The sequence below is a fragment of the Castanea sativa genome, chromosome 5, assembly GCF_040712315.1.
Source record: "Castanea sativa cultivar Marrone di Chiusa Pesio chromosome 5, ASM4071231v1".
In the NCBI taxonomy this organism is placed as follows: Eukaryota; Viridiplantae; Streptophyta; class Magnoliopsida; order Fagales; family Fagaceae; genus Castanea; species Castanea sativa.
In genome coordinates, this window is record NC_134017.1 from 8,686,774 (window position 1) to 8,714,330 (window position 27,557).

The 27,557-nt window shown below is 39.8% G+C and overlaps 2 protein-coding genes across 2 annotated transcripts; both read right to left on the reverse strand.

Annotated features, from left to right (window-relative positions):
* Window positions 1-9,309: 9,309 nt before the first annotated feature.
* On the reverse strand, window positions 9,310-10,191 carry LOC142634671 (uncharacterized). Its single transcript, XM_075808958.1, has one exon. The coding sequence runs from the start codon at window positions 10,189-10,191 to the stop codon at window positions 9,310-9,312; it is 882 nt and encodes a 293-aa protein (XP_075665073.1).
* Window positions 10,192-21,569: 11,378 nt separating this feature from the next.
* On the reverse strand, window positions 21,570-25,607 carry LOC142634673 (uncharacterized). The gene is made up of 6 exons (XM_075808959.1): window positions 25,551-25,607; window positions 23,741-23,966; window positions 23,466-23,554; window positions 22,459-22,689; window positions 21,877-22,107; window positions 21,570-21,797 (listed from the first exon to the last, which is right to left on the reverse strand). Exons 1-6 carry the CDS (start codon window positions 25,605-25,607, stop codon window positions 21,570-21,572), a joined length of 1,062 nt encoding a protein of 353 aa, XP_075665074.1.
* Window positions 25,608-27,557: the final 1,950 nt, after the last annotated feature.

Below are 27,557 nucleotides of genomic sequence, written 5' to 3' on the forward strand. Positions count from 1 at the left end.
TATTTGAGTAGAGGAATTCCAGTTTTAATGATAGTGCTACAGCCACGTTTTCCTCATGATACAGAACTACTCCCATTCTTCTTGATTGGGTAGTAGAAGACTCGTCAAATTTCATCACCCATCGTTCTCCAACTGCTTCTGCTGTAACCACTTCCCCTAGTACTTCATCAACGAGCGGGAATTCTTCTTCCCCTGGGAACTGTGCTAACAGGTCCGCTATAGCTTGGCTCTTTACCGCCTTGGGCGTTCCTGCCTTCAGATCGTATTGTGATAATTGTAGCAACCAATGAGATATCTTGCCAGAGAGAATTGGTTGTTGCAATAAGGCCTTGATGGCGTGAGACTTAGTCATCAGCCACACCTCATAGGCCAGGAAATAGTGTCTTAATCTCTGCGAGGCATACACAATAGCCAAGCGTTCCCTTTCTGCCCTTGGGTAGCGAGTTTCTGTGTCTTTTAGGGCTCGATTGATGTAATAAACTGAGCAATCAGCGGACCCACGGCCTATTCGTTGGTAGCTAAGTACAGTAACAATGGCTTCCTGCGACTGGGGCTTGCACAGTAGGGAGATTCATCATAATCTGCTGTAGCCTATTAAAGGCTGCCTGCTGTACTTCCCCCCATTCAAAGCTTTGCCCCTTTTTTGAAAATTTTCCGAAGGCAGAGGTGATGGATGCCAGTCCGGGAATGAATCTTTGAATGTACGAGACCTTCCCAAGAAAACTTTTCAACTCCTTTACTGTGGCTAGAGGCCTCATAGTGGCTATGGCTGTAGCCTTGGCTGGGTCTACGTCTATTCCTCTGCTGTGGACCAGAAAACCTAAGATTTTCCCTAAAGATACCCCGAATGTGCATTTGAGGGGGTTTCATTCTAAGCTTAAAAGTTCTACATCTTTCAAATACTCTCTTCAACACTTGAATGTGCTCCTCCCGCTTCTTTGACTTCACCACTATGTCCACATAGTCTTCTAATTCTTGACGCATCATGTCATGGAATATAGTCGTCATTGACCTCTAATACGTCACACCCGCGTTCTTTAACCCAAATGGCATTACTGTATAGTAGAAGTTGCCTATAGGTGTTCTGAAAGCAGTTTTCTCTGCGTCCTTTGGTGTCATTCTGATCTGGTTGTATCCACTGAACCCGTCCATAAAGGAAAACATGGCATTTCTTGCCGCAGAGTCTATTAGTAGGTCCATGTTTGGTGGTGGGAATTCATCTTTTGGGCAGGCCTTGTTAAGGTTTCTGAAATCTACATAGCACCTTATCTGCCCATTCTTCTTCTTCACTGGCACAATGTTGGATAACCAACGTGGATGCTGAATGGGTTTGATGAATCCTGCGGCCAGTAGCTTCTATACTTCCTTGACTATTAGTTCCTCTATTTCAGTGTGGAAAATTCTAGCAGGCTGGGCCACTGGCCTGGCCTCCGGGTCCACATTCAACGTGTGCATTACTAACCTGGGATCCAATCCTTGCATTTCACTGTAATTCCACGCAAAAATGTCTTTGTATTCCTTTAATAGTAGTATGAACTCCAATTTTTCTTTTTCTGGCAACTTTGAACTGATTAAGATAGGCCTTGGCTCATGCAAGTCGAGTCCTAAGTTGACTTCCTCCATCTTCTCTTCTGCTGTAACCTATACATCCTTATCTGGCATAACCTCCTCATCCCTTTCTTTACAGTTTCCTCCTTCTGAGCCTTCCTGAGTTATACAACACACCAGGCTCTTATGCTACCCTTCCTCCATCTTCACCACATGGAACTGGGTTAAAGAGGCTATAGGACCCACTTTTAACCAAAGTTGGACGTGGTCGGCTGTGTATTCACTGCTTCCGCCGAAGTCGGTTACTTCTATTGGGCACCCTTGGATTTTTCTCTTTGAGATTCCTCCCGCCTGTAGGGTGCTTAAAGGTACCAAGTTCACCGAGGCATGGGTATCCACCAAGGTTCTCTTGATAGGGATCTAATTTATAGACGCAGCTAAGTAAAGGGGCCTTTTGTGGTCAAGGCAGCCCACTTCCATGTCTTCATTACTGAAGATGATTAAAATTTGATTAAAAAAAAAACCATTGTTTGAATGTAAAATGGGCTTGCCAGAGAGCATGGGTTGGAGAGGGAGAGGGAGATTGACCCATTCGGTGCATGCCTACCACTCTGTTCTTTCTGTTTTTTTTTTCTTTCTCTCTCTATTCCTTAATTATTTCCTTTCTCTCTTTTTGTTTTTCACTCTCCTTGTTTCTGTTATTCTAGTGATTATATCCTAGAGGTTGCCGTCTCCCTTGCCATGCACAGCAAAGGTCCCTTATATAGGGCCAGCCGTAGCGATTTTTTACCATTTTGGCCTTTAACTGTTTTTGTTTGGTGTGGGTGCTCTTGACGACCATTACTGACTGGTCAGTCACCCATCCAGCGCCACTTACCTGCGTTGGTCGTGCCATTCTATTTCACCAGACAAAGAAAGCTCTTTTGTTTGCTTGCTTGTCGTGGCACTCTTACCTGCCACGGTGTAAGTACTCTCTTTATTTCAGTCCCTCATGGCATGCACCTAGTGGTTCCAACTCAGCTTTGCCTTTTTTGGGTGGCATGTCATCCCAGCAGGACAATGCCTCCAAAAGGACTTGAGCAGGAAACACGAAAATGAGTTTTTCCCCCTCCCCATCACTAGACCATATCCCCTTACCTCTGACTCATGACCTCACCATTTCTTGTATTGGCTGGGTATAGGCTAGTGATGTTTGGGCCTTGCGCGTGCCTTGCCTCATGCTCATCCAGGTTCTACCCGTTGCTCATGTATCTGTCGCGGTCTGAAAGTCAATTTGCCCTGTTTGCCGTTCATCTTTGGCTTCTTATGGCGTGGGCTGCTTTCCCTGGCTTCGCATTTATGGTTTACTTTTCTTAGGGGCTAGGCCTAGCCTGATTGTGGACTATTCTTATGCTTCCAGCCCTTGTTATTTGTTTCCTGCTGCATTATTCTGCTATGCCTGCCATGAGGCTTGCCTGACCCAAGTCTGCTGGGCCTCTCCGGGCTTTTCTATTCATTCTTTCTCTGAAGGCCTAATAAACTCATTGGGCCCTTTACCATCTGCGGGCTCCCTCGTCCCACCTACTTTCCATTGGGCATCCTTGGCCCATTTACTTTCTTGGGGCATCGTTGACCCTTTCCAATTCTATGTTTCCCATGGGCTTTTACTAACTCCTTGGACTTCCTTGGCCTAAGTACTGCTTACCTTTTCCTTGGGGCTCATGGGTCAATTACCCCTTACTTTCTTTACTTAAATTGTCTTGGGCTTGCTGTGATAGCCGTGGCCCATTCTCACTTTTCTACATCCATACAACCCATAGGTTTGTTATTTCTTTCTTCTGGGCCTTTTTAGGCCCATTTACTTCTTCAGGGTCCATTTATTTACTTTATAAACCCATTATTCATTATTCCTGTTACTTAGCTTAATGACATTTCCATACCACTTTCTTCTGCCCATAACTTTGGGCCTTTCCTCTTGCTGGGCTTTCACAAAAAAGAGCATCTACATTTATCCCCCTGAGCATATGAAGTGCTTCTGCAGTTCATATGTGAATAAAGACTTCTTTATCCCTTCCGTTTTCCTCTTCTTCTTTTCCTTCGCGGGCTTTTTCGAAAAGTGGACCACAATTTATACACATCTTTTTTTTTTCTTTTCCTGCCGTGAACAATGTTGTCTCTTTGAATTTTCCAGTTTAGCAGTTATTTTGAAACACAGCCTTCGCTTCATTAACTTCTTCCCTTATTCGCTGATTGACCCATCGCATCCCTTTACACCCTTCCCCATGGCGCGGGTATTTACTGCCGAGTCCTTTCAAATTTTGGGCACAAACACCCCTTCTCTTCTCTTTTCTTTTCTGTGTTTTCCTTCCCAATCACCACAAATCTTCTTCTCCTATCAACCGATACACTATGACTCCGGTGAAAAGTTAATCCTCTTCCCGCTGTAAGGGAAATGAGGTTGTTAATGATCCTGCTATACATGAGGCAGGCGAAGAGGTCACCTATTCCGAGTCAGACCATTCCGATGAGGAAGTAGAACTACGCGACCCCAACAGCGAGTGCGCCCGCCTCATAGACCCTTGGTACGATGTTCACGGCCACTTCCCTCAGGTTCTCGGTGACTATGTGCTGCCGCCGCTAGGCCGCGTGTGGCTCGCCTTTTGCTGCGGTAACCCCGATGTCTCTTGGGCTCCGTTGCCCTCTTCGATCTCCGATTTCTCTATCCACCAAGGCGTTTCACTCCCTGTACCCATCCATTTCGAGTTTGGGTTTGGCACCGCCTCGGGTTTGAAGGAATGGGTTGATAGAGAGTTATCAGATATGCACTTCATGGGTTTACTTTAGCGGGCCGGTGTATTGAAGGCCATCGTTCAATCCCGTTGTTTGGCCAATTTTAGGGACCTATTTAATCTCCGCCACTTAGTCCGCTAGTGGTGCACCACTACCCACACCTTCTTTCTCTCCTGCGGTGAGATTACCGTAACCTTGGAAGACGTGGCAAATCAGTTGCTGCTGCCCATTCTTGGTGACGTCGATCCTGCCATCCTTGAGCTTTCTCCGAAAGAGGAGGCCATAGAGACTGAATTGAAGAAATGGATAAGTGGTAACGCCAAGTTGTCATTCTGGATTAGTTCTCCCTCAAAGCTCTCCGCCGCTGCTAGCCATGCAGCCTTTGTCGCATTCTGGTTATGTAAGTATGTTTTTGGTTCTCACCCCCACTATGTTGTGAAGCCTCTGTACTTTTGATTGGCCTTTAAGATTGTTGCTGGGGTGAGCCTGCCGCTAGCACCCATGTTCCTAGGACATCTGTATGTCTAATTAGACATCTTGTAAAGCAACGAGAGTCAGACAGGTTCTTGTCACTCGATCACCACCTTTGTTCACAGCACCATGTTGCAGCACATGTTGTATGAACGCTGTGCCAAGCATCTGACCAAGTGTAGGCCTGTTCACTTTACTAGTGAAAAGTACAGCCTGTGTCTCGAAGGTTATCACGGACTTCTGTGGCAGGTTTGCTTCCGATTTTCCTTTGGCTTTTCATTGGGCTGGTTTAAAGCAGATAGGGCATCCCATTGTTGAATTATTTGATAAAGGAGTTGGGTTTTCCTGGAGGGTGTATAGGAGTTTGGGTACAAGTTATACGTGTATGGATTTTGTTATGGGCACATTTGCTAATGTTGTTGGCACTACCATCCAGCTGGCTGGCTTTGACGAGAGGGGTATAACGTATTTGGCAACCACCAATGCTGGGTGGTTACCTTATTTGGCTAATGAAGGTGTTAGGTTTGTGCATTATCCTGCCAACCGTGTAAGGAGGCAATTTGGACTGGACCAAGACATTCCTGATGACATGTCTTTTCTTGTGAAGTCTCTTACTTCCGTCTGACCTTTCTTGCGGTATTCTACTTTTGCGTTTTGGAGTCGGCACTTCATCGCAGTTACTATTCTAGGCTCTTAGAGGGAGGGCATTTGCACTGCTGCCATGCATGGGTACTGGCAGGCAGTAATGATTTCTTTTGAGAAGTAGTTATTGGGTAGTTGTGGATTTTCCCTCATCCCTCCTGACGGGCTTAACGCGGTTGACTCCGCCAACCCCTGCTTGCTTCTAACTTCTGCATTTGTGCGGGCCTATGTTAGAAAATAAAGCCGTTCTACCATATTTGAGTGGGTCAAGGAGGAGAAAGGGTGGTACTAGCATGCTAGTGATTACCCTACTGGTTGGGAAAAGAAAGTAAAAGTGACTAATGTCCCTGTGCCAGCAAAGAAAAGTTATACCAAGTCCAAGTCCGCAAAGAAGAAGGTAAGTGATGACTCTTCTGAAACTTGCTCAGATATTGTTCCTTTTGAAAGCGATCTGCCTCCAATGAGTAATATAGCATTAGAGAGCATCACTCCTCCTCCTGTTTGCATTCGTTCCAGCAAACGTTCCGCCGCAGGCAAGACCAAGCCTGCCATTCCTTGGCCATCCACTGATGCTCCTCCCTCCAGCAGGACACGAGGCAGTAAAAGGAAAACTTCTCCTTCCCAAATGCCCACCACTACTGAGTGGAGGGTATGTCATCTCTACCTCTCCCTCATTCTTTGTCATTCTTGTTTAGAGTTCTTCTTGCAGCTAACCCATGTTGGCTTGTTCCCTTCCTTTTATTCCTTCTCTTGCAGTCAAAGTACAAAGAGGACTCGTCTGCTACCCATCCCATTCCGCTCGATGAGCCCGAGTTTGAAGAATGCCTCTTTCTCCCCTTTCCCTTCTCTTTTTTATTTTATTTTATTTTTATTCTCGTTTCTAACCTTCGTCTTTTGTTCTCTCAGGCTGATCCTGAGCCCATCTCTGGGTATCGTCCTATAGCTGAAGAGATTTCTGCCTCCCAGGGCACTCCCATGGAGGGCTTCTTTAACGGGGCGAATGTGGCGTTTCCTGCTGCGACCCTTGCTACTCCTGCTGCTTCACAGAGAGTTCCTGTTGAAGGGGTTAGTGAGACTATTCCCATTCCTGCTGTAACACCCACATCCCAGGAAAAGGCTATTCCTGTTGCTGCTATTCAGGCCGAGGCTGTTTCTCCGGCTGCACCTTTCATTATCTCCACCAGTGACCCTTTCGTATCTCTATCCCAGGCTATGAAGGATGGCTCCTTTTTAGTGGTCACCCCTTCCTCCATTCCTATTCCTGCCACACGTGGTCCTGCCGCGGACTTGTCTTTTAATGAGTTTAAGGATGTTCTGGAGGAATCTGATGATGAACCTGCCTAGAAGAAGAGGGTCTTCGAATCTGAAGGAGAATAAGAAAGTTCTAGGCACGGAGTTGAATTCATGGGTATGTATCTCCATAAGTTGCCCAAATTTCCTTTTCCATTTTTTCTTTTGTTATCTCTTCTCTACGTATATCAGTAACACTCTTCCTGCTCTGGTCTCCCGTTATTTTTGCATGCCCATTCTTTCTTGTTGCAGAGACCTTTGAGGAGCCAAAAGTCGCAGCAGACAAGGATATGCCTACCGTCACTTCCTCAGCCATACCTATAGCACCTATTTCTATTGTTCCCACAGCCTTTACTCCTGTAGGCCCTGGTGAGCTCCTCTTTTCCTCTTCTCTTTATCCTCCATTTGCTGTGCGTTTCAATTTGCTTGCCTCGCATATTCTTATCCCACTTTTTATACCTTTTGCCAGGTTCGCTTCCCGTTGTTCCTTCTCAGTTTGATATGGTTAGCACTTCTGCTGTGGTGCCAGATCTGGCAAGCGAGGCCGCAGCGTTCTTTACCTGCTTCGACCAGCACGAGGTTAATGTCCTCAATATCGCAGATTTCTAGGGTTCCGGGCCCCCCTATGTCGACTTCCATGGCTTTAGAATACTTGAGGATTGCGCCTCCCATCTCGTGGCGATTTATAGTAGCCGCGGTGACTTCATGCGAGAGTTCAGGTACGGTCGTTCTACCAGGGAGAATTTTCTAAAGCTGCTAGGGAGTGTGATGAACGATATTGAGCACAACTTCATTGACACTGTTTCAACTGAGAGGATCCTGCAGTGGAGGACAGCGATTCAGGAGCTTGTTAGTGTGGGATTTACTGTGGAGTTTATCTTGGACCATCTTTGTGAGATTGCTTGTGCATATTTCATGAGGAAGATTCAGTCTGCCATTGATGCCATTGACTCACGCCTTAAGATCTTGATGAAGGAGGTGGCAAACTTGGAGGGTCGTCGCGAGCGCCTTGTTTCCAACATTGTTGGTTCTAGCCGTTTTGGTGACCAAACTCTTATCTTCAGACTTCATTGATGTGATTCCATTTCCCTTTGTTTAATACCTTTTATGTTTCCCTTGTCTTTTCTTTTAGCACTTATTTGGCGGGTTTGCCACAACTTGGGTTTTGTAACTATAAGATGCTACTACTTTCTTTTTTAACTATTTATTATGAAATAGGACGTTTTATAATGCTTCATAACTTTTCATTGAATATTTCATGAAAGCATGTTACAATTCCTTGTTTTTGTGACATAGTGACTTGAAAGATAAAAGAAAACAAGGGAAAGCAAAAGGGAAACATGGTATTCTTCAAAAAGAAAACAAAGGGTGGTTTTGTGACCTTTCATTCTTCCTCCTTCTATGCATAATAACGTTTTAGCCATTTGCCATTGATGGGGTCCATTAAATCCTTGCCATTTGTCTGAGTCAACCGATAATACCCAGTGAGATATGCCTCCCTTATCACAAAGGGTCCTTCCCATTTTGGTGCAAACTTACACGGTCCTGTCATGCCTTTTCTAACATAATTTGCCACCTTTAACATGAGTTGCCCTCCTGTGAATACCCTTTCTTTAGTCATCCTGCCGTAAGCTTCTGTCATCCTCCGCCTGTATCTGCGGCGGCGTTCTTAAACTTCTTCTCTCTTCTCATCAAGTCCTTCTAGGTCCTCATATTTTTCTGCCATGAAAACCTCTCTCTCTTTTTCCTTTTCCTTCATTTGCGAAACCCGTAAGGAAGGGGTCATTATTTCTGCAGGGCTCATCACCTCTGTTCCGTAGACTAGAGAAAAGGGTGAGAATCCTGTGGCTGATTTTGGCGAGTTTCTGTAGGCCCAAAGGGCGTCTAGCAAATGTGTTGCCCATCCTCCTGTATAATCTTGACTCATTTTGCTGATGATTTTTATGAGAACTTTGTTTGTCGCTTCTACTTGCCCATTTCCCTACGAATAGTAAGGTAATGATCGATGGTGTTTAACTTGGTAGACTTCCAACATCTTCCTTACATCACTGTTGACAAATGGCGTGCCATTGTCACTAATGATTCTATGGGGCACGCTGAACCTTACTATTATATTTTCTTTGATGAAGTTTGCCACAACTCCTCTTGTGGCTTTGCAAAGTGGCACTGCCTCTACCCACTTGATGAAGTATTCTGTAGCAACCAAGATCTATATGTATCCACGCGATGGTGGGTTAACGGGCCCCATCAAATCAAGCCCCCAAGTATGGATGGCCATGGGGTGACCATACTGTGCAATTGCTGCAGGTGGGTGTGAATCAAGTTGGCCTATACCTGCTAGCTATGGCATCTTTTTACAAATTCTACTATGTCCTTCTTCATGGCAGGCCAGTAGTAGCCCATCTGTAGCAGACACCTGTATAACTTCTTCTTTCCTTGGTGCTTTTCACATTCTCCTACATGTACCTCCTTTATCATACTCCTTGCTTCCTCGAGGCCCAAACAACGTAGTGGGTCTCCATCATACCCCTTATTAAAGAGGACCTCGTTGTGCAAAACGTAACGTGTTGCTAGCCTTTTAAGCTTGTATCACTTACTGTGTTTTTGTGGCAGGACACCTTCTACTAAGTACTGAGTGAATGGCTTTCTCCAATCCTCATTGACGAACACAGCGTAGCTTTCCTCCCTGTCAGCCGTAAGCTGGCAAGTCTCACACCTGACTTGGACTTGGTCCACGTCTTTTCCCATACTTGGCCAGTAAAAGCCTGCCCTTTGGAGTCTACGGTAAAGGCTGATCTCTCCGCAGGATCTACAAGTCTTGTCGTGTATCTCCTTCAGCCTTCTCTGGACCTCCTCCGGCCCTACACATCTTGACAGGATCCCTCCTGGCATCCTACGGTACAGTCCTCCTCCTACCAGAGCATAATTTCTTAATGCCTTTAGCTTCGCAGGCTCACCTTCTTTCATCAAGACCTCCCTTATAGGATTTCGCCAATCCTCTTCGCACTGTTCCTCCTGGAACTTTTCCTTTAATATTTCGATAATAGATTCTTTCCTTTTACTGACTTCTATCTTGGCACCATACCCTTCAAATACTATTTGCAAGCCTAACGTGGCCAGCGCATCTTCGAACCGATTCTTGCTTCTTGGCGTGTGCTCTATTTCAAAGGTCGAAAACCTTTCTTCCATCTTTTGGGCCATTGCCCGGTAAGGGGCTAGGCTGGGTTCCTTTAAAGAGGAGCTTCCTTTGGTCTGGCAGACCACTAGGTTCGAGTCCCCTATCACTTTCAAGTGCCTGACCCCCATTCCAAGGGCCGTGGCCAACCCAGTTAGGTAAGCTTCATATTCTGCCGTGTTATTTGAGCAGGGGAATTCCAGTTTGAATGATAGTGCTACAACCTCGTTTTCTTCATGATACAGAACTACTCTCACTCCCCCTGATTGGGTAGTAGAAGATCCGTCAAATTTCATCACCCATCATTCTTTAACTTCTTCTGCTGCAGCCATTTCCCCTGGTACTTCATCATTGAGCGGGAATTCTTCTTCCCCTGGGAAATGTGCTAATAGGTCCGCTATAGCTTGGCTCTTTACCGCTTTAGGCATTCTTGCCTTTAGATCGTATTGTGATAATTGCAGCAACCACTGAGATATCCCGCCGGAGAGAATTGGCTATCGCAATAACGCTTTGATGGCGTGAGACTTAGTCATCAACCACACCTTATAGGCTAGGAAATAGTGTATTAACCTCTGCAAGGCATATACAATAGCCAAGCATGCCTTTTCTGCCATCGGGTAGCGAGTTTCTGCATCTTTTAGGGCTCGACTGATGTAATAAACTAGTTGTTCTGCCCCATCTTTATCTTCCTGAGCAATCAGCGCACCCACGGCATATTGGTTGGTAGCTAAGTACAACAACAGTGGCTTCTTGTGGACTGGAGCTTGCACAGTAGGGAGATTCATCATAATCTGCTGTAGCCTTTTAAAGGTTGCCTGCTGTACTTCCCCCCATTCAAAAATTTGCCCCTTTTTTAACAATTTCCAGAAGGCAGCGGTGATGGATGCCAGTCCGGGGATGAATCTTCGAATGTACGAGACCTTCCCCAGAAAACTTTTCAACTCCTTTACTGCGGCTGGAGGCCTCATAGTGGCTATGGTTGTAGCCTTGGCTGGGTCTACTACTATTCCTTTGCTGTGGACCAAAAAACCTAAGAATTTCCTTGAAGATACTCCGAATGCGCATTTGAGGGGGTTCATTCTAAGCTTGAAAGTTCTGCATCTTTCAAATACCCTCCTCAACACTTGAATGTGTTCCTCCCGCTTCTTTGACTTCACCACTATGTCATCCACATAATCTTCTAATTCTTGATGCATCATGTCATGGAATATAGCCGTCATTGACCTGTGATAAGTCGCTCCTGTGTTCTTTAACCTAAATGGCATTACTGTATAATAAAAGTTGCCTATAGGTGTTTTGAAAGTAGTCTTCTCTGCGTCCCTTAGCACCATTCTGATCTGGTTGTATCCACTGAACTCGTTCATAAAGGAAAACATGGCATTTCTTGCCGTAGAATCTATTAGTAGGTCCATGTTTGGCAGTGGGAATTCATCTTTTGTGTAGGCCTTGTTAAGATTTCTGAAATCTACACAACACCTTATTTGCCCATTCTTCTTCTTCACTGGCACAATGTTGGATAACCAACGTGGATACTGAATGGGTTTGATGAATCCTGCGGCCAACAACTTCTGTATTTCCTTGATTATTTGTGCCTCTATTTCAGCGTGGAAAATTCTGGCAAGCTGGGCCACTGGCCTGGCCTCTGGGTCCACATTCAATGTGTGCACTACTAACCCAAGATCCAATCTTGGTATTTCATTGTAATTCCAAGCAAAAACGTCTTTGTATTCCTTCAATAGTAGTATGAACTCCGATTTCTCCTTTTCTGACAACTTTGAACTAATAGAGATGGGTCTTGGTTCTTGGGAGTTAGAACCTAAGTTGACTTCCTCCATCTTCTCTTCTGCCGTAACCTCCTTATCTCTCTCTTCATGGTTTCCTCTTTCCGAGCCTTCTTGAGCTATGCAGCACACTAGGCTTTTGTGTTGCCTTTCATGCTTGGGGCCCGCTTGTGTTTCACTCATGGGCCCCATGCACCTTCATAGTTTATAAACGATCCTACCATTGGGTCCTCGGACCCTGAAACATTGTGGCATATCACCTGGTTCTGCGGTAGGTGCTTTTTTTCTCTTCTTCTTCTGAGAGAGTAACTTTCTCAGATCAGGTTCTGGGTCATCCCGAATGTCCCCCCACCTAGGGACAAAGGTTCCCCTTGGTTTTGATACTAAGCTTTCCCTAGACGGTGCCCACTAATCGTAAAACATCATTTCTACTAAATGAGCCTCCGCCTGCTTAAATGGTGATGGGTTTACCGCTATACGTATCATTTGGCCATTTAACCTCCCTTTTACACACTGGTGGTAGGTGGATGGTACCAGCCGGTGCTTGTGCAGCCATGGCCTCCCTAAGAGCACATGGTATGAAACCTCCGTCTTCACCACATGGAACCGAGCTAAAAAGGCTATAGGACCCACTTTTAACCACAGTTGGATGTGGCCGGTTGTGTATTCACCGCTTCCACCGAAGCCTGTTACTTCCATTGGGCACCCTTGGATTTTTCTCTTTGAGATTCCTGCCGCCTGTAGGGTGCTTAAAGGTACCAAGTTTACCGAGGTGCCAGTATCCACCAAGGCTCTCTTGATGGGGATCTGATTTATAGACACAGCTAAGTAAAGGGGCCCCTTGTGGTCAGGGCAGCCCACTTCCATACCTTTATCACTGAAGATGATTTCAGTTGATTCCTGTAGGAGAGCCCTATCATTTGCAAATTCTGCTGACAAGCATTCTATTCCTGCCCCAGAAGTAATGCTTACCAGGGCCTCTGTAGCTGTCTTCCGCTCCTTCGCTGTAAGACCTAGTTGGTCAAACTGATTTTTGAACTTAGAACTTCTCTGCAAGGTGGTGATGGTTGTGGCAGGCAGGGTTGGGTTCTCTTCCTCGTCTTCTGCTACGTCCGCATAGATTACCATCGTGGCCACGCCCTTCCCTTTGTGGTTCGGGAGTGGGTTCCTCTGAACTTCCTGCTGCTTCAGCTCTAGGGTCCTTTCTTTAATTTTGCGGTGCACTAGCCTGCAGAGTGCCCAACGTTATATCGTAGGATGTTCCATATAGTTGTGTAGGCAGCAAAAGCGTGGGTCCCTTCGTTCTTCTTCCTTGGGCTCCCTGGCAACTTGATTCGTCTGCTATCCACTTGTCTAAAAGCACATCTAGCTTCTTAGGGGTGCATGGTATTGGCGGAGGGGTATCGTACTCCCTCCCGTTTGTTTTTCTCTTCCTTTCGTTGGTGGTTGCCGCCATAGCCTGCAGAGCGTTCCTTTTGTCAGAACTTGGTTTCAAAGATTGGGCGGTCTTTTTGGCTTTTTGTAATAGCTGTGCAAACTGGAAAATCTCCAAGTTTTCCAGAAAAACTCTATATTCTCTATATTCGTCATACACATCTTCGCCAAAGTCTTCTCCTCACAATGGTCATAGCAATCCAGCGCTATGTCCTTGAATATCTTGATGTACTCCATTAAATCTTCTCCGTTTCTCTACTTAGTAACTTGCAAAATGGCAAGCGTCACTGTTTCCTCTTTGTGGAAGTACTTAGTACAAAATACATCCACCATATCATCCCAGGTTGGGATCGATCCTGGTTTTAGGCCTATGTACCAGGTATAGGCATGGTCGCATAGTGATTTTGATAACTCCCGTAGACACTAGTCCTCATCTGCCGCATACGAGCCAAGAGTATCGATGAATTTGCTCACGTGCTCGACAACACTACCCTTCCTGCCGTCGTATTGTGCAAAAGCGCGTGGTTCATATCTTTACTTGATTGGGCTGATGAGGCATTGTTGGCCTCGACTCAGCCTGCAAAGGGATAACACTCATATTACGTGTTGTCCTAGATTTTGGCGGCATTTGTTTGCGAGGATCTCTGTATCCGTCTGTTTCCCAACTCCCTAGCGGAGTCGCCAATTTAAATGTGTGGGCCTTTTTTTTAAGTGTTGGGCTGGGCCGCCTGCCACTACACTAGGCCTGAAGATTTCTGGATCAAGGAGTTGGGATCGGCCCAAGAGCAAATCTCCTTGGTTCGGCTTGTGCACAAACAATGCCCCCTGTTAATCAGGCTTTACTCACACGCCCATGGCAGGCAGATATAATAAAGATAATAATAATAAATTCTTTTATGATTCAATCAGAAGCAAGTAATGGGCTTTGATAAGGGATGCTCATTTTATGTATACAACAACAAGAGAATAGATATCAAAATGAATAACAGTAAACTCAAAGGAAATGAATGTCAGTCTGCCGCATCAAGTTGTGTTGCCAAGCCTAAGTCAAGAAGGGGAATCACCTCTTCAATGCTACTAACCTCTCTGAAGGAGAAATTAACAGCTTTGAAGGGCGGACCTAAATGACTAGTGTTTAAAGAGGTCTTTTTTCATTACTAGAGAGCATAGGTTGGAAAAGGAGAGGGAGAGGGAGATTGTCTCATTCGGTGCATGCCTACTACTCTGTTCTCTCTGTTTTCTTTTACTTCCTATCTCTATTCCTTAATTCTTTCCTTTCTCTCTTTTTGTTTTTCACTCTCCTTGTTTTTGTTATTCTAGCGATTATATTCCAGATGTTGCCATCTCCCTTGCCGTGCACAGCAAAGGTCCCTTATATAGGGCTAGTCGTAGCGATTTTTTACCAATTTGGCCTTTAACCGTTTTTGTCTGGTGTGGGTGCTCTTGTCGACCATTACTGACTGGTCAGTCACCCAGCCAGCACCACTTAACTGTGCTGGCCATGCCATTCTATTTCACCAGACAAAGAAAGCTCTTTTGTTTGCTTGCTCGCCGTGGCACCCTTACTTGCCATGGTGTAAGTACTCTCCTTCTCTCCGTCTCTCATGGCATGCACCTAGTGGTTCTAACTCAGCTTTGCCTCTTTTAGGTGGCATGTCATCCCAGTAGGACATGGCCTCCAAAAGGACTTGAGCAGGAAACACGAAAATGGGTTTTCCCCCTCTCTACCGCCAGACCATACCCCCTTACCTCTGACCCATGACCTCACCATTTCCTCTATTGGCTGGGTACAGGCTGGTGGTGCCTGGGCCTTGCGTGTGCCTTGCCTCATGCTCATCCAAGTTCTGCTCGTTGCTCATGTATCTGCTGCGGTTTGAAAGTCAATTTGCCCTGTCTGCCATTCATCTTTGGCTTCTTATGGCGTGGGCTGCTTTCTTTGGCTTCGCATTTATGGTTTGCTTTTCTTAAGGGCCGGGCCTTGCCTGATTGTGGGTTGTTCTTATACTTCCAACCCTTGTTATTTGTTTCCTGCCGCATCATTCTGCTATGCCTGCTGTGAGGCTTGCCTAACCCAAGTCTGCTGGACCTTTCTGGGCTTTTCTATTCATTCTTTCTCTGAAGGCCCAATAAACTTATTGGGCTATTTACCATCTGTGGGCTCCCTTGTCCCACCTACTTTCCTTTAGGCATCCTTGGCCCACTTATTTTCTTGGGGCATCTTTGGCCCTTTCCAATTCTATGTTTTCCATGGGCTTTTACTAACTCCTTGGGCTTCCTTGGCCCAAGTACTTCTTACCTTTTCCTTAGGGCTCATGGGTTCTCCATTATCCCTTACTTTCTTTACTTACATTGCCTTGGGCTTGTTGTGACAGCCGTGACCATTCTCACTTTTCTATATCCATACAGCCCATGAGTTTCTTATTTCTTTTTTTTGGGCCTTTTTAGGTCCATTTACTTCTTCAGGGTCCATTTATTTGCTTTATAAACCCATTATCCATTATTCCTGCCACTTAGCTTAATGGCGTTTCCATACCACTCTCTTCTGCCCATGACTTTGGGCCTTTCCTCCTAATGGGCTTTCACAAAAAATGAGCATCTACACACACACACACACACACACACACGCACAATAGAGAAACATAAGAGAAAGAAGTGTTCTCTTAAAAAAAATTAATTAATAGTTATAGCCATTAAAATTTGCCAAATATTTTCAAATATTGCAAAAAATAAAAAAAGGAACTAAAAAATATAGATATTAAAACTTCCAAAATGACAAGAAATTAAAGAATCAAAAGATTCGAAGCCTACAAATTATAGAAACAACACTATATATATTGCGTTTCTTTCATGTACTATAAGTTTTTGTTGTTGTTGTTTTTTTTATGACATTTTCTGCAAATGAAAGACTTTTGATTGAGTTGGGTTTGTGAGTTTTTAGTTCACACGTTTGTTATTTTATTACATATCATGACTTCAATATTTCAGCATTTATTAATACATTTTTTTTTACTCTTTTTCTTCTCATCTTATTTTCTATAAATTTCTTATTATTCTCTCTTGAAAAAGTGGTTACTCTCTCTCGATTTTTATTTCTTTATTTTTTCAAGCATTTCTACTTTTGGTTGATGATTTATTGTGATTTTTAAAACTCTATTTTAGGTTAATACAGTTTTGGTGTTGTATTTTTTAGTTTCCCATCACTAGTGGTCCCTATCTCTCTTATTGCTTTAGTTTGATTTTTATTTAAATTGATACTTAGTTATTTAGGAAATGAAAATTTGATATATATATATATATATATATATATCATAATCATGATTATGTATTTGAATGTGTTTATCAATTATTTAGTAATATTTAAGGGTAATTTTGTTATGAGATTTGATTATCATGATAATCTCCTTTAAAAAAATGAAAATTTTGAATTATATATTTAAAACTTAAAAAGTTTAGTTTTACAAAAAATAAAAAATAAAAAAAAGAACATAGAAACTTAATTTCGAAGAATATGGAGTATTAACCACCCCATAAAGGAATACTAATATTATTGAAACACACTCAAAATAAAATAATGATGTATTGATAGCGATAGAAAGATAAAAAAAAAATTGAAATAATTTAATTTTTAAAAAGAACAAATTATCTTCAACAAATTTTAGAAAAAAAATTAAAAATTATATTACAATTACAAAATAATTATTTATTGCCATGCATAGCATGAATCTGCTTACCATTAGAGGAGGATATATGGTCCAAGAACGGCATGTCCTCTTGCCATTGGAGGAGGAACCTTATTATTAATATCTTCCTTACATTCCACCAATATATATCAACAATCAGGGACGGAGCCAGGACTTGGAGTTAGGGGGGGCGACTTTGCTGCTAGCTGTGTGCGGTGGCTCCGACCCTTGAGTCTATTTTTTTACTACTAAGGATTTTTGTTAAAAATTTTTTAAATGGCCAAGTAGTTTGTTCTGGGTAAAATATATTGATTGGACTTAATTTTTTTAGTTTTATTATATTGGTAATTTTTGTTGTTGAGCTAATTTTTTTGAGTTTTTATATTTTGTTTTAGATTTAATCTATTAATTTTTTATGTCCTTTAAAAGGTGAAAAATGCTAAAACTACAAAATTTTTACAAATTGCTAATGTGATAAGTGGTTATTGATATATAAAAAGTTATGCAAGTGTACAAACTAATAGGAATTTGCTACCTTAATAGTTTGTATAAACATTGTAAAAACGTTTTTGGCTGTAAGATTACTCTCAAAAGAATTAATAGCATTATTAAGGGGGGCAAAGTGTAATTTTATTGAACAAAATTGTTAAACTTAGTACCTATTAATATAATAATATTTTTATAAAAAAAATTAGGGGAGCCATTGCGCCCCCTAGTCCAATAACAGCTCCGCCCATGTCAACAATACGTAAATGAGGTCAACCTTCAAGCTTCGTGTCATGACTATGTCATTAATCCTATTACCAGTTATATTCCAGATTTCACGCTTCCCTTGTGACAACTTCTCTGATCATGTTTTACACGTTTGGGAGCTCAATGACCGTGATAAAGATGAAAGAGGAGGAGGCAAATGGTGCTTAGAGCACCAACTGTATTTTAACCAAATTGTTTCTGAAAAGTCTCCTTGGCTCTCAAAATACGTTATGGAGAAAAATCCTTATTTGCTAGTCCTAGCCTATCATCCAAATGACCGGGATATCATGTATTTGGTGATTGGTTTTAAGGTTGTATTATGCAACTTGCGGAGGAAAACACTGGAAGTGGTTCGCGATTTTCCTGATCATCCCCCTAGCTACAATGTCTTCAACTTTGTGCTCCCTTGTTGGCCAACTCCCATTCATTCTTCTCCCTTCCTGTAAGTGAAGCCCGCCTATCTATTCTGCTGCTTGCTAGCTTGGGGGTCTTTAAATCTTTTTAGGTTTCCGTATTATGGTTTGCCTAAACTAGGCTTTTGTGAATTCCCCTCAAAACTATTAACCTAGCAACAACATGTATTTGTTATATCAATTTTTCATAATCTTTTTTATTTATTTATTCATTTAGTGGATAGTGGTTGCTTTGTTTCTCTAGGAAGAAAAAACTTTTTTATTTTATTTTAAATTATGGATATAAATATAATGGTTACCTCGTTTCTCTACTAAGAAAAATCTAAACAATATACATATGCCGCATGCTTGTGATATCAATTGTTGAATGTAAAACTAGTTATTGTAGTTTTGAATGAGATGAATATTATAGCCTTACATTGATTTCTTTTGTTTTTCTAGTTATTGTAATAACTAGTTGCAAACTCGTGCTATATTTGGAAACCTTCCTGTTTGTATAGTAAATTAAAGTAAATTTTATAAAATTTTAAATTGATTATGAAATTATACCATTGCAAAAATTACTTCATTTTTTTTTTTTTTATGTTACAAATTGATAAAGAAACCTTTGTTGAAAGTATAATGGGCTTGGAAAAATCTACTAGATTTTAGATATTGCGAAGAAAAAAAAAACAAAAAATTCAAATATTAAAACTTTTGAAACGCCAAAAAATTTTAAAGATTAAAAAAATTCACTACCTAGAAATTATTGAAAAAAATATTTATACACACTGTGTGTGTGTGTGACTACACAATAGAGAAATATTAGAGAAAGATATGTTATTTAAAAAATAATAATCCATAGCTATAACTGTTGAAATTTGCCAAATAGTTTCAAATATTACAAAAAAATGAACTTAAAAATATAAATTTTAAAACTTCTAAATGAAAAAAAAAATTAAAGAATCAAAAGATTCAAAGCTTACAAATTATAGAAAAAACATTAAAAAAAAATCATATTTCTTTTTTGTACCAAAAGAATCGAATTAGTGTAAACTAGGCTAGTGGACCCATAATTGATCGTCCGACTGAAAGCCAAATGTGTTGCCAATGATCTTATCATTGCTTGTTCTTATTTCCTATTAAGGCCTTAGGGAAATTATATAAAAAATTTTGAAGCTTGTACTTTATTTCAAATTAATTCCCTCTTTTATTTTGTTAGAGTATTCGTACCAGTGTAATTTTATTTATTTATTTTAAAATAAGAATCTTTTTTTTTTTTTTTTGTTTACTTACATTTAAAAATAAAGTATATTAAATTATCTATTTTATACTATATTTCATTAAAATATCAAGATGGTCTCCAACTTGACATTCAAACAAGAGAATACCATTGCGGATGAATCGGTGGTTGATCTGTTGACGTATTTGAACAACATGTTGGACGTAGCTGTGGCCAAGGCACGACTTCCATCTGGACAAACCCCATTACAACAGCTTGTCTTGATCATTGCACAGATGGTCGGTTCTATGAGAAGGAAAACTTGTAGTGCTGTGTTAGAGATGCATTGAGTCGGAAGTGTATGGTTGCATTTCTACTTCTGGATAGTCCGCAAGAGTCGATCATGGACCTCATGGAAGCATCCTTTGAGGGTGGAAGCATTAAATTTTCAAAGTATATGGATTCCTTTCCCTTAACAGATTACATTGTGCTAAGGGACATTGAAGCATTTCCTAGAACCCTTTCTGACTTACTGATGAGACAGTGGTTTGAGCTTATGCAGTCTTGGAGGGAATAAATTTGTTGGATTGAAGAGTTCAGTGTGACACAATTGACTTGTAAATGTGCAAAGTTTGACGGGCACTAGGTGCGGTATAATGTAGTGTTCAAAACAAGAAAAAAAAGAAATAAATTGATGTTATAATTTTAGATGGCATGTACAGATCTCAAATGCTGCGTAACAAAATTATGTTATCAATAATAAAGGCTATTTATTGTGTCAAATTGCTTGGCTATTTTCAATGTCATTTACATTGTTATATTTTTTTGGTGATGGAAGGAATCCTTTGAGTTTGGACCCAATATAATATTCACCTCCACCGAATAATAAGTTAAATTTTTGACACAGCAATGGGAGGGAATATTAACATTGCTATAACTGGCTTGGTCTGTCATGGCCATTTATAAAATATGGACTAGTAAACACCAAGGTTCCTATTCATGCGAGTGCTCTTAAATAAACTCTTAAACTTATGAGAGTGCTCATAATTAAACTTACGTGCTGCAATTTCACTTTGGGTTGTACTAATAAAGTCGTTGTCTTCTAGACTTTTGACATTGTAAGTTCTTCCCATTTGTATCTTTAACTATTGAAGCTTATTTCGCACAAAAAGGATATAGACGGCTAACAAGCCTTCGGTGTTTTTGCACTTGGTTGATATATATATATATTTTGAGGTATGGGGGCTTGAATACGAATTACACAAAAAAAAATTAATTAATTAATTTTTTGATATGTTGATAATTATGAAGTTTATGTTGATCCAGTGATCCCAACATTTTGGGATAAGGATAAAATTTAATTTAAATTAATTTATATTTTCCCACTATATATGAATTTACTATGACTTTTTTTTACATATTGAGATATATGAATTTACAATGGTGTATGGTAGTATATGACAATTCTTTAACATACAAGCAATTGAGGAAATTTTGTACTGAGTCCATTAGCGAAATTTTCTATTATCATAGGAAAATTTGTGGGCTATAAGATATAATTGCGTGCTATTGGAAATAAATAATTTTTATCTGAGTTAATTTGATTTATTTTATGATTTAGATTAAATATTATAAATCTAAAGATGTATCTTATATAACTTAAAATTTAAAATGATGTGAATCATGAACATTTTGTATAATATTAGATTTAAGAAATAAAAACTTAGGCTGCATTTGGCTCCATGTAAATGAATTTTTGAGTGTAAAATAATTTTAGGGAAAAATAATTTCCGATGAGGAAAATGCTTTCAGGCTGTTTGGTTGCGCCATGGAAAATAGGGCAGAAAACGATTTCCAATGTTTGGAGAAAATAGTTTTACTGCATTCATTTTTCCATGTTTGGTTTGTTCAAAAATTTCATGGAAAATATGAAATGAAAAGCAAAGAAACACCTGCATCCTTGTAATAACACAAATAAAGTACTCATCCACTTCAACATCAACAAAGAGCATCTAAATAGTTTCATAATATCAAAATGCACATAATATACTTTCACCATCAGCATTACAACCCCATGGTCTACAAAAATGATACCTACACGTGGTAGCTAAATAGTACACATGTGCCCTATATTCTTACACTGAACATACATAACTTGGGCAATTGTATCATCCTAAGCATACAAAAGACTGCATCCTATAGTCAAGGTATGTAACTGTTATCCCTTAGAGCATAACAGTCCACAAAATATATGTACCATCATCGTATGTTTAAGATTAGAAAAACATACATAACCTGCTTATAGATAATACAATACTGTCACATATATAATACAATCAAATGTTAATACTAGTACTACAACATATTACCAAATCCCTTAACTACCATCACAGTCAACACCAAATAGACAAGTCAGAGTCGAGTAAAAAAATAACTATTCATCCAAAGCTTTCTTAACTTAGCATTCTTGGCCAGAAATCCCCTTGCTGCCTTCCTAGTTTCACACAAATGGTCAAAGGCAGTTGCAAGCATATCTTCACTATACCCATTCGAATTCATAGCCATCACCTTAGAGTAAAGACTAGGGTAATCAATAGGCCCGCGGTTGATTTCTTTCAAGGCTATAGCAATTTCCTTAAGCTGATCAGACAAATCAGTTAGAACACTATCATCATTAGGAGATACAAGGCCTCTTTTGCGGGACTTTGAAACTATGGACCCTGTGGTGGATGATTCTACCACATTCTTCCCCTTCTCCCCCCTTTTCCACCACACCCTCCTTGCCATTGTCAGCCACAATCTCAGTGTCATCACCATTCTCTTGTTGTGTGTCAAGATCAATGTATGACTTAGCAAAGCTGCCTATGGCCATATCTTTACCCACTACAATGGCCAACTCATCGTACATCTCTATCGTCTTGTTCAAAAACTCGGTATGCTTACGATGCTCCTGTAAGAGAGAATAGCAAACATATATAATATAATTCAATATTCGCTTCAATATTCAAAATTGACTCATAAGATGCCATATTCACTCATAACCCCAATATTTACTAACATAACTCAGTACACATCGCAAGAGCATCAAAATAAGACGATATTAATAAAAGAGTAAGATTTAGGTACAGTACTTATGTGATGTTCTTTAGGTTCCCCTCTTAAGGTTCTAGCATGTGGATTTTTCTTTATGGGATGGACGTGTATTTTTTAGTTAAATAGTCACATGACTCAATCTTAAGTGGGGAACCTAAGGAACAACACCTAAGTTTTTTCCTTAATATAATGTTGTTGGAAGCCATACCATAACTTCCTCCTGATAGGTCTTGGCATCACATGTGATCAACTTGAGGTTGTCGTCCCATCCAAATCCATTCTTCTTTCGAAGAGTCTGGATGGTACTCCACATAGTCCTCAACGTACGCAACTGGTTCTCCACAAATGAGGGATAGCACTCTACCCTAAACTTAGCAGATATGCCATAGGCTACAGTGGCAAAGGAACCTGCCTTGAAAGTGTTTGAGGGCTTGTTGCCCTTCATAATAATTATTGTGCATATGAATAACAAAACAAACACACATTAACATCAATGAACCTACAGATGTGCACAAAAAAAAAAAAAAAACTATTGGAAATAACAATGTAATACTGAAAATAACAATTATTCTTACACCACCACAAGTCTATAGTAAATACATTGTTCTTACACAACAGATAGTTATAATTCATATTAGTGTCATTAATCATAGGAAAAAACGTTACATATTACAACTGTAGAACTCTGAATCACACATATTTATTAAATTACTACTCTCCACTCCTGGTATAATCAAACCACATGGCTTTGTATATCTCATCTCTCTTAACATTCCACGCTCTACTTTCTTCAATGGAGTCCCACCGTGAACGTGTTTCTGGTTCTTCACCGCTAGACTCCACTTGGTTCATTGCAGCTTCCATAATATGGTCCGTAGGATCAACCCCCGTAATGTGATTATAATCACACAACATGCTAACACTACTTCCACTTAGGTTTCAAAAGACCAAAATGGTTCTACATCCAAGACTCGAAAATGTTTCTTCAATACTCCAAACCCTCACTCAATGGTAGTTCTTAAGGATGAGTAATGGAGGTTGAACAATTCATGTTCATTCTCAGGAGGACAATCACTATACTCTGTCAAGTGATAACAAACACTTTGATAAGGTGACAAAATTCCATTTTTATTACCATACCCAGCATCACCAAGATAATAGTTCAAAAGACCAAAATGGTTCTGCATCCAAGACTTGAAAATGTTTCTTCAATACTCCAAACCCTCGCTCAATGGTAGTTCTTAAGGATGAGTAACGGAGGTTGAACAATTCATGTTCATTCTCAGGAGGACAATCTATATACTCTGTCAAGTGATATCGAACACTTCAATAATGTGACAAAATTCCATTTTTATTACCATACCCAGCATCACCAAGATAATATTTACCTACATATATTGCAAAATAAACCGAAATTATTATTATTCTTTAGTAAAACGAACAAAATTTATTAAAACTAAAACCCAAAAGGTGAAGTAATCCTATAATACCTTCGGGAATTGAAAATCTCCTTGGCCTAGCGAATGCATCATTCAACACACGCGAATCATGTGCACTGCCTTCCCATCTAACCAATACATAAGTAAACTTCAAGTCAAAACTAATGGCAGCTAATACATTTTGAGTGGTTCCATCTTTGTGACCACAAAACCTTTCTTGTATTTCAGGTGGGACAGATGCACGAACATGTGTACCATCTATTGCTCCAATACAATCCTAATTTTCGATAGATATAATGGTTTAAAAAATATAGAAAATCTTCACAATTACAAAAATACACACAAGTTTCAATATTTACCTTAAAATATAGGTAGAACCTTCTGCTATCCTTTATCTCTTGGGGTATATTTTTTGCTGGGCAGTTTTATTAGAGCTCTATATAATTTCAGAATCCCCATAAGGACGACCCTAAAATATCTATGAACAGTCTCAATCAATCTATGGAACTGACTACCAATTAGACGAAACCTCACATTATGACCAATTATGTGTAAGAAAATTAGCATTTGTTCCCTAACGGACATATTCACAGTTGGTCGTATGTGCTCCCCCTAAGTGAGGATGTCACATAACTGGTGGAAAGCTATAGGCTTCATCCTAATTTGGCTTACATAATGTTTCTCACTTCCATGCGGAATACTATTTATGTAATGCTCTCTTTCGGCTACATGATTAACATAAGATGCCCTACGAGTCAATTACGCCACAATTTCCTTAACAATGCAACCCCCACAAAGAGGACAAATGCAACTGAGGTAAGAATTGTTGTTTTGGTTTTTTTCTTCATCTAAAAAATAGCAAACACTGTGCTATAAGATGTACATAGACAAGCATGCTATTTAGACACTACACAGTGTATACAATAACACAATGACAAAATAGCAAGCACACCCTATCAACCAACACAACAACCTAATCTCTAACACAATCAGTATATACAGCCATGCAATGTGTTTTGTTAAACCATCTAGATTCACAAGAACAATGCTAAATTTTGCACTACCAAAAAATTTCACAAGCTACCAGATTCACAAGAACAATACTAAATTATGCACATCTATTTATACAAATATATATATATATATATATATATATATCTCAGATCTGGTACAGGATTGGGAAGTGGTGGATTCGTCGGAGTGGGACAGATGTTGTGTGGTGGGTTTGAGGATGGGTGTGGTGGGATGCTCAAATCGGTGTGAGTAGCTACAGTGGGTAGATTTGGTTTGGGAATTGCTCGATCTGGTCTTGCTTGATAGGAGTTGGGTACAGTGCAAGATGGAGGGGATGATGACTAGGATGGGTTTGAACAAGATGGGTTTGAGTAAGAAAAGAAAGGAAGGAAAAGGAACATAGCACTCACCATAGCGTGGAGGGGACGAGGATGGTGATCTGATCGGCGAGTATGTGATTGGGTTGTCTTCAGGTGGAGTGCCTGAGGCTGTGCTTGACCTCTCTTTCACTCTCTCTCTCTTTAGGTGTGTAGTCTAGAAATAAAGTGAAGGTAAAATAATTGTGTAAAAAATTTTACGGGTCAGCTGGGGGTATTTTACAATCAAGGGAAAATGAAATTCAGTTTGACCTTATTTGCATGTGCCCCCAAACATGCATGATGGTGTGAAATAATTTCCCAATTCTATTCTCCACCGAAACAAACGCACCCTTAATTGTAAAATGAAATGCCTTCATTTAGAGTGTAACGTGTTGTCCACAATCAGTGGAGGTTGAATGACTTTTAAATTTGATCGGATTATTTGCCTAGAAATAATATAGGAGAGACTTGATGGATTGCTTACTTACTTCCCAAGTTCCCATGACGTTTAGTCTCATTTTAGAGAGTGAGAAGTTGATAGCCATTTCCAATTTCACTTTCAGATATTATTTAATTGACTGCCTCAAATTAAACCTAGCCATGTAACAAGAAAAACTCTCCTGAAAATATGTGATTGAAAGTCATCTGAATTAGATTAAGAAATAAAGAATCCATCAAGTCTTTCCCATGTTTAGAGCAAAGAAACCATGTAAAATATTATCAATCTTAAAACTCGTGGTCCAACCTCCACTAGTTGTCAGCACCACTGGGTTTATAATCCACAACTTCGTTAACCCAGGTGTCATTAAACCAAGCAAAAAGAAAAGAAATTCCTTGCGGTATGAGTATTAGCAATGGATTACAATATTGGTCTATAAACTTGAACAAAATTTTCTTCCAAACCAGATTGAAGGAATCTCCTTAATTTATTACATAACGACTGATAAAACCATTTAAACAAGTCACATAATTAATTAGAATGGAAAATATTTATTAAAATAGATCATATATATGACTAAAAATACAAGTGTATATTTTTGTTGATTGACCCATACATGGATAAAAGAATTTTCCTTTAAACTAATTTTTTTTTTCGCTATTTGTAAGCTTCCATTTTGGAATCATACACACCACATAGCCCCCACATTTCCTTCAATCCTATTTGGAGCTGTTAAATTTTTTCCCTACTTATATGCTTGCATTTTGGATCATACACAACACATAGCCCCACAAAGAAAATGGAAATAAGACACGTAGAAGATGATATAATACAACTCTATAATGCATCAATGAATGGGGGTGTAAAACCACATTGTATACTTTAATCCATAAATAAAATAATATCTGAAAATGAAATTGGAAAATGGCTTATAAAAGAATTTCCTTTGTTCTTTTTTCTAACTTCAGTTCATCACCTGTCAACTTCTCACTCTCTAAAATATGGGATTAAATGTCATGGGAATTTGGGAGCAAGTAAACAATCCATCAAGTCTCTCCTATATATATTAAGCTGTTAGAAAATTGCGAATCTAATTAGGACTTAACAATAATTCTAATCAATGATAATGCATTCTTAAGTCGTGATAGAAATATGCAGGAGAATTCCTCTTCACTATAAAGCCATGAGAAGAAGAGTTGAGGTTGTGAAGAGGTTAATTATTGAGTCATTCTACAAGTACAAAATTCTTGTGGAGTGATGAGGGAGTAAGGGTCGCAGTTCAAGTTTTCAGGAATGAGCTTCACACATATATACATTTTGATTAGGTTAGAGTAAAATTTCTATTTTGTATTAGATTAAAGTATTAAATTTTCTGCTGTGTTATGCTGTAATTTCACTTTGGTTAGTACTAATAAAGTCTTCCTATTTTTAAAATCTGACACATGTGAGTACTTCCTATTTTTTTTTCTTTTAACCCTTTTTATTTTATTGAGGCTTGAAATTAATACTATTTATTATTTTAATATATTACCTTGTTTACGTTGTTATGAAGCCAAAAAGGATGTTAAAAATGCTAAAAGCCAATTTAACAACTAACCCACAAAAATACTTACTACATTAAAAAATTTGACACTCAACTAACAGCTTACTATGGCTTAATGTTATAATAAAATGATACATTTTTATTTGTCTCACGCGTGCCTCCTTTATTTTCTGTCAGTTTTGCTTCTCTCTCTTTCTCTCATGGGTTTGGGTCAATTGCAAATAGATCTTATTGATTTTCAATTTTTTCCTTGTAACTTATTGAGACTTCCGTATCCGTGAAATTGATCTCTGAGGGTAACATCTATTTGCTCTCAGTAACCCAAAAAACAAAAAACAAAAAATCACGATCAGATGATGTAGTACTTCTATAAAAAAAAAAAGCAATACACAAAATTTCACAACAGAGTTAGGTTGACAAACTTTTATTATAGCAAATTTTTATTAATTCTCATTTAGGTATCCATTAATAACAGCTAGTAATAACTTGATATTTAAGATTGCGAAATATTAT

Coding starts and splice junctions, on each gene's coding strand:
- LOC142634671 (XM_075808958.1), bottom strand. CDS start 10,191: ATGAAATTTGACGGATCTTCTACTACCCAATCAGGGGGAGTGAGAGTA.
- LOC142634673 (XM_075808959.1), bottom strand. CDS start 25,607: ATGGCTATCAACTTCTCACTCTCTAAAATGAGACTAAACGTCATGGGA. Junction 23,555..23,740: donor GAGATTTTCAATTCCCGAAG/GTATTATAGGAT, acceptor ATCACTTGACAG/AGTATATAGATTGTCCTCCT. Junction 22,108..22,458: donor CCTATCAGGAGGAAGTTATG/GTATGGCTTCCA, acceptor TCTCTCTTACAG/GAGCATCGTAAGCATACCGA.